Below are 8,010 nucleotides of genomic sequence, written 5' to 3'. Positions count from 1 at the left end.
GTTTGTAAATAGAGGACTACTATTCAGTATGAAAGATGTACATATCCACCCTTAGATATGCACTAAAAACTCCTGTAAATGATAATTAGCCCCAGCCTGTAGCACTTCCTTCAAATATTAAACCTCTAGTAAATCTTCATAACATCTACCCCTCTCACCCTCATCCGATGTTACCTGTGGAGTAAGTATCTGACAAACCTTATTGATATAAGTCTGCTTCTATTGTAGCCACTCATATGTCCACCCGACATGATGCTGTCAGTGGTGTACTATGTTCATTAAGACCAGCTCCTGTCCCAAGAAGCTCGTTCACGACACTCAAAAATCCTTCCTTACATGTTGCTGTCACTGGTGTATCAAACTTACCTTTTTGATTGGTATCAGCACCTGCGTTAAGTAGCTCCTTCATTACACTTTTATGTCCACCTTCATATGCTGCTGTCAGTGGTTTATTAATTACTCCTTGTTGATTGACATCAGCTCCGGCTTCTATAAGCACCTTCACTACACTCATATGTCCACCTCCACATGCTGCTGTCAGTGGTGTATCAAACTCACCTTGTTGATTGACATCAGCTCCGGCTTCTATAAGCACCTTCACTACACTCATATGTCCACCTCCACATGCTACTGTCAGTGGTGTATCAAACTCACCTTGTTGATTGACATCTGCTCCAGCTTCTATAAGCACCTTCACTACACTCATATATCCACCCTCACACGCTGCTATCAGTGGTGAATCATCCTCACCTTGTGCATTGATATCAGCTCCGGCTTCTATCAGCTCATTCACTACGATTATATGCCCTCTCCTACATGCTGCTTTAAGTGGTGTATCAATCTTACTTTGTAGATTGATATCAGCTCCGGCTTCTATAAGCTCCTTCACTACACTCATATATCCACCTTTACATGCTGCTGTCAGTGGTGTATCATACTTACCGTCCTGATTGATATCAGCTCCGGCTTCTATAAGCTCCTTCAATACACTAATATGTCCACCCTGACATGCTGCTGTCAGTGGTGTATTACAAAAATATTGCTGATTGATATTCGCTCCGACTTCAATGAGCACCTTCACTACACTCACATCTCCAATTTTACATGCTACTATCAATGATGTATCAATATAATCTTGTTGATTGATATCAGCTCCTGCTTCTATCAGCTCTTTCACTACACTCATATGCCCACCCTCACATGCAGCTATCAGAGGTGTATCATTCTCACCCTGCTGATTGATATCAGATCCTGCTTCTATCAGCTCTTTCACTACTTTTATATGGCCACCATCACATGCTGCTGTCAGTGGTGTATCAAACACACCTTGCTGATTGATATCAGCTCCTTCTTCTATAAGCTTCTTAACTACACTAATATGCCCACCCTTACATGCTGCTATCAATGGTGTATCATTTTTACCTTGTTGATTGATATCAGCTCCTGCTTCTATCAGCTCTTTCACTACATTAATATGCCCACCCTCACATGCAGCTATCAGAGGTGTATCATTCTCACCCTGCTGATTGATATCAGATCCTGCTTCTATCAGCTCTTTCACTACACTAATATGCCTACCCTCATATGCTGCTGTCAGTTGTGTATAAAACTCACCTTGCAGATTAATATCAACTCCTTCTTCGATAAGCTTCTTCACTACAATAAAATGCCCACCCTTACATGCTGCTATCAATGGTGTACCATTCGTACCTTGTTGATTGATATCAGCTCCTGCTTCTATCAGCTCTTTCACAACACTAATATGTCCACCCTCACATGCTGCTGTCAGTGGTGTATTAAAGTTTTCTTGATGGCCGATAACAGCTCCAGCTTCTATAGGACCTTTTAATATACTCATATGTACATTTCCACATGCTACTATCAGTGGTATATTATATTTATTTTGTTGATTGATATCAGCTCCGGCTTCTATTAGCTCCTTCACTACACTCAAATATCCACCGTCACAAGCTGCTGTCAGTGGTGTATGATATTTACCTTGTTGATTGATATCTGCTCCACCTTTTATTAACTCTTTCACTACACTCGTATGTCCAAACTTACATGCTGCTGTCAGTGGTGTATCATACCCACCCTGTTGATTAATATCTGCCCCCTTTTCTAGTAGCTCCTTTACAATACTCACATTCCCACACCCACATGTTGCTGTCATTGGTGTATCATACTCACCTCGTTGATTGATATTAGCTCCGGCTTTTAGTAGCTCCTTCACTACACTCATATGTCCACCCTTACATGCAGCTATCAGTGGTGTATCATACTCACCTCGTTGATTGATAGCAGCTCCAGCTTCTATTAGCTCCTTCACTTTACTCATATGTCCACCCTTACATGCTGCTGTCAGTGGTGTATAATACTTATCTTGTTGATTTATATCAGCTCCGGCTTCTATTAGCTCCTTCACTACACTCATATGTCCACCTTCACAAGCAGCTGTCAGTGGTGTATTATAAAATATACATTGCGTATTGTTATTTATATTTTGTATATCGCCATATTTGATTAATATTCTGACAATCTCTAAATCTCCACTATAACAACTCAATAGAAATAAGCGGTCAAGTTCGGATACAATCCGAATATTGTTCTGTTTTTGATTTCTTGTATTGCTAATGGAGTTCCATAAACATGATTTGTCCGTTGCATTATCTGTTTTAATGTTAAATCCACTCATTTTTGCTTCATAGTTTACCTTTGAGCAATATACATTCCAAAAAAGTTCAATCTCTGTTTCTTTGTGTAAATCAGTTTGTTTTAAAATATATTGTAAGATCTGAGTGTGGCCGTAGTACACCACCCAACTGATGACCCTCACCCTGTATGGATTACCTGTTGTAACTCTCACATTCAGTAGCACATTCCGTCTGCGCCACTCCAAGCTCCACCACCAATCAGCTCCTTTACTTACTACCTTAGACACGTCTTTCTGTACTGACAGAAATAAAGACTTTAACTCTTTGTAGGACTTTGTCTTTAACACCTCAATAAAAGCCTGACAAACACGGGGGTGTTTCAAAACATCATTCATAAAAACATCATACAGCTCCATATTTTCAATATCTCTGTACAAACGCTCTGCTAACATTGGGCACTGATCCTCTCTCAACCTAAGACTGAGATCATACAAATTCTGGCTTCTTTCAGTACTTAATGTTTCATGCTCCTCACCAATAAATTCTTCATTCTCATCTTGTTTACATTCAACCTCTAACTCTTTCTTACATTCTTGTACTTTCACGTTATTAGCAATGTAACTACTGCTAATATATTGCAAAACAAGATCTGGAAACTGAGAACCAAAATGATATGCAAGGTTTTCAAATACTGAGTCATGAATAATGGTAAACTCAGTACCAAAGACTTTTGTGTGTGTCCCCTCCATAGCTTCCAATGCTTTAACAAATTTAAATGTATCAGTGTAACTTTCAACTTCACAGCTTTCTAGTACTTTTGATTTCATTTCCCGGAAAACGTTGTTCCCTGTGTTTTTCAATGTTTCTTTTGATAGTTTATTATCATTCAACATGCACAAGACCAATGTGGCATAGCATAAACTATTTTGCCTTTGCATTTCATTAAATTGTTCTAAAATACATTCAGCTGGACAGGTAAAGAACCTTTCAACATTGTTACTAAATTTCTCCTCTTTAGAGTATAGTTTACACAACAGAGGAAACATACCCAATGTTTCTCCCAGTAATGCAGGGGACAACAAATCTCTATCTAACCCATGTTTCTGAAGGATAGCTTTTTTATCTTCATCGTTCAATGCATTGCCGGAACTATGCATCTTAATTGTGTTTTTTTCATTTGAGAAAAAAATTGATTTGTTACATTCATTAAACACTGCTTCCCTACATGACATTAATACTTTTGTATTTCTATTGGAAGGATCTGAAATTCTTTTTTCATAGTCTATCAATAACTCTAACTTTTGTCTTTGAAGACCTAAAACACCTACCACATCATCAATGACAAAAACCTGTGGATGACGGGAGTCAGAATAATCTTCAATCTTCCTGATATCTATAACTGGTACAACCTCGTAACCTTCTTTCTGGAGTATCAGGGCTATGTGATGAATGGTTGATGATTTTCCGGACCCGGGACTCCAACAAATGTCATATAAGGTTGTCTCCTGACTTTGTTAAGCATTTCTTGGAAAATGTGAGTTTCACTGTAAACCTCATCTTCTTCTCTCCATTGTTTTAATTGTCTTTCATGAAGATCTGAAATATATTATACCCATTTTTGATAATACCTGTGAATTTAAGAGCACAAATATACGAAAAGGGCCATGGGCATTACATTTTGGAAATAAATGCAATTTGCCGATAAAAATTTATCTGTGTAATTAAAAAGTTTTATTTACATGTACCTGTATTTTGCCTGAAAGTGATCGTACAAATTCATATAGCAAACTAGATACCTAACTGTTGCTTACATTGTTGGCTGTTAACTGTAAATGCCAGGGTTCAAATTACACAAGTACGTTTAGATAATTGTGGTCCACCGCTCTTGCAGTACGTGTATTATCGTCTGGGTCCTATCTTGCCGAACATTAAAAACAAATTTAATGTTTTGAATTAATCAAAACCAAGGCCAAGATTAAAGGTCAAGAAAATGAAAGCCTTACTTTTTTGAGGATGATATGGTCCATTTGGAAGTTTGTGGTCAAGATCAATGTATGAAAACATCAGTATATTTACTGTGTATATAGAAAAAAAATAACACATAAATTAACTAATAAAGTTATCAAAAGTAATTTAAATCTGATTAAGTGTCATGTATATGATTACTGAGGAAAGAATAGGTTAGCTAGGGTTATTTAGATATTTTATCAAATACAAAGTAATTTAAACGTAATTCAAATGTAATTTCATTTATCATGTTTATGAAATCTAAAATGAATTTTGATTAATGTAATTACTCTTTAAATAAACTGAACACATTTCAGATGTAAAGTCTTAACATGCATTCCCTGTAAGAAACAAAAAATCTTGGAAACGACATATCTCGGAATTTGATGAAATTTTCACCATAGGTGTCTTCGTACAAAACTAGTAAATATGGAGTCGAAAGTTCCACACGTGCACTCGGTTGCCATCTAGACGGATCCATTGGAATCGGCCCTTTTTGACTAAATGAAAACATGAAAATTGAAGAAATGTAAATGAATATTTTTCGGCATCTAATACACTCTAACAAAAATCATTGGATTATATGATATCATGAACTTTTTAGTACATAACTGCATAAGGCATGAAAACACGTCACACATATTCATGTATTGTTCTATACCTAATTATCAAATGTGTGCAAAACGGGAACACACCAATCCTGTGTATAAGTAGGTATACACAAGCCAGCGTCGTTCCCAGCGGGGCTTCTCCGCCGCTTCGATTAAGCTCTACTCCACTCTGAATTTACCTGAGGAAAACCGACAGGTTTAAAACGAAATCAATACGCCTCAACACTGCCGGGTAAAACATTATCTCAAACTTTAAATTCAAGGTTACGTAAAGATATTTTTAGTCAAATCGATCTCCTGTATACGAGCGAGTTGTAAACGGTAGAGTAATGGAAAACGACAACGAATCAGTAATAATTCTAACAGTAGGGTTGACTCTGATTATTTCAATTGCGATTTTTCTAAATTATAAGTTTGAATTGGAATCTATAAGGAACAAGGATCTACAGGATATATTAAGCGAAATAGATTCAACGAGAAACAATTTTCAGAAGGATTTACTTGATATGAATAGTAAATTACAGACAACAAGAAACGATTTAGATGAGAAAATACGTGATACAAGGAGTGAATTACAGACAACAAGAGATTTATTTGGTAAGGAAATACGTGATGCAAAGAGTGAAATAGATATAACAAGAAACAATCTCGATAAGGAAATACTTAAGACAAAAAGTGATATAGGGGTAGCAAGGGACAATCTTTATGATATAGTAAAAGAAATAAAGAATGACTTGGAAGCAATGAGGAACAATCTTGATGAGGACATGCGTGAAATAAAGACCCTCTTTAACGAAGAAACAAATGAGATAAGATATGAACTTGAGACAATCCGGAACGATGCTGTTGAGAAAATTAATAATATAAATATTAAAATGGGGGTTATCAAAAAAGAATTGGAATCCATTCTTGAAACATATGCGTATTTTGGATCTTTACTTTCGGTTCAGACAACAAAGGGTCTATTTGTCGAAGAGCTGTTGCAAAGAGAACTCCATAAAGGTATGATCGATTATTTTAAAGCCGCTTGGTCCGATTCTAATGGCTAAAAATATATATTAGATTTTCTTCTTGAAAAATAATTGTCCATAAATTGTTTCAACTTTTGGCAAATTATATCCCCAAAGTCCTTTTCTTTTAAAAGATATCAAAATTCAAAAGTTAAAAAAATAACTTTTGTTAGGTCACACAAAAAATAATCCTATGTTGATCATTGTTGATATTGCGTGAAGTCACCTTCGAAAAATTAAATTTATCGCTTACATGTTTATCTCATGAAGAACGAACCCGAGCATTTTTTTCACAACAAAGTACATATATATATCCTGCACACGGATAATATTTTAGCTCTTTTCAAAAAAATCATTTAAAATATCTGATCTTCCTTTATTCTTTAAATATGCATATTAATATAAAAATTACTATGGATTATATTCAATTAATTTCTTAATTTTGAAAAGATGTATTATGACTAAGGCTTCTTATAATAGAGAAATAAAATACTCGGGTTTGAATTATCTTCATTATTAGATATATCCGATAAACTTATTTTTTTCAAAATTGACTTCACAACAGATCTTAACTTCCGTCAGGAACTACTGTTTGTCAATAAGGTTTTTGATCTGCGTTTTCCATGTAAGGATTGTTGTAATAAACTATTAAATCAATCTTATACTTTCTTTTTATACATTATCTATGTAATGAAGTACTTTTATTGTGTAAGATAAAATTTCGACCCACAATGCATCACTTGTTTTAGATACGTTCTCGCGAGAATAACGACAAATGTTCAACAAAAAGTTTACCCGCCTTGATTTAATGGATACAGTGTATATATTGAAGATAAATAGAAAACGAAACGTTCTTCATTAACTTTCAGCACTGTTCAGGCTTTTTCTTGGAATTGAAACTCACATACAACGTCATGTGACGTCAGAGTCTAGACTCACGCACCAAATGTCACGTGCGGTTTGACGAGCCCGATCTAAATTAAATCAACAGACAAGTTTGCGCTCGCTCTAACGGTCGCAGCGTCAACATATTAAGAATAAAGGTTTTGGGAAGCCTTAAAGCTATATATGCCGTATTAGTGTTTTATTCTAAAAGTAATAAATATATGTGGTGTCTCATCAAGTTATGTAAGTTATATACTTTCTGCAAATAAGACAATTTCCCTCCATCACTTTTAAAAGTTATGAAATAAAATTTGGTAAATTATTTTCTCTCCGTGTCGGATAAAAAACCGCCTCTTATTGAAATATTCATGATCACGTTGTCTCGCATGTTTGCAGCAAACAATGGTCCAATCTCGTGAATGAACCGAAAAGCATGATGGTCTACTACGATATTACTACAAACACGTGAGTTAGGGATTGTCAATATTGAGAGCACCTCAGAGTTGGTTACTTTTTGTACCGAGGAATAATCACGTGCAATTGTCTTTTCAATGGACATTTTCGGTTGGGTGAACTTCTACAGATGTCAGCGACTATGGATAAAGAAGTGTGGAAACCATGTTGTGCCAAAATGAAATAACTAATACAAACAAATGATATAATTTGATCAATCAAAATGGTTATTAGATACATTCGATTCTGCATTTCTTAATGGTTCAAAACAACAAAAAGTATTCCACAGAATATCATGTATAAATCTGCACAATATACCGAATGCCAAAACCAGAATACTACTAAATAATATAAATATATTCTTTACATATGAACCACAGTATTTCTGAC

At 35.4% G+C, this 8,010-nt stretch overlaps 1 protein-coding gene across 1 annotated transcript; it reads right to left on the bottom strand.

The window, feature by feature from the left end:
* Nucleotides 1–366: 366 nt before the first annotated feature.
* LOC134257194 (ankyrin repeat domain-containing protein 17-like) lies at nt 367–3,811 on the bottom strand (the record flags this gene model as incomplete). The annotated part of the gene is made up of 5 exons (XM_062739837.1): nt 2,851–3,811; nt 2,065–2,358; nt 943–1,842; nt 559–822; nt 367–489 (listed from the first exon to the last, which is right to left on the bottom strand). Coding segments are annotated over exons 1-5 (2,542 nt in total), but the record flags the coding sequence as incomplete, so codon positions are not given.
* Nucleotides 3,812–8,010: the final 4,199 nt, after the last annotated feature.

This window comes from Saccostrea cucullata, unplaced genomic scaffold (genome assembly GCF_032062105.1).
Source record: "Saccostrea cucullata isolate Sc308-1 unplaced genomic scaffold, CSIRO_AGI_Scuc_v1 ctg15392, whole genome shotgun sequence".
Classification (NCBI taxonomy): domain Eukaryota; kingdom Metazoa; phylum Mollusca; class Bivalvia; order Ostreida; family Ostreidae; genus Saccostrea; species Saccostrea cuccullata.
Note: the sequence above shows the minus strand (reverse complement) of the source record. Positions and strands in the feature narration are given on the sequence as shown.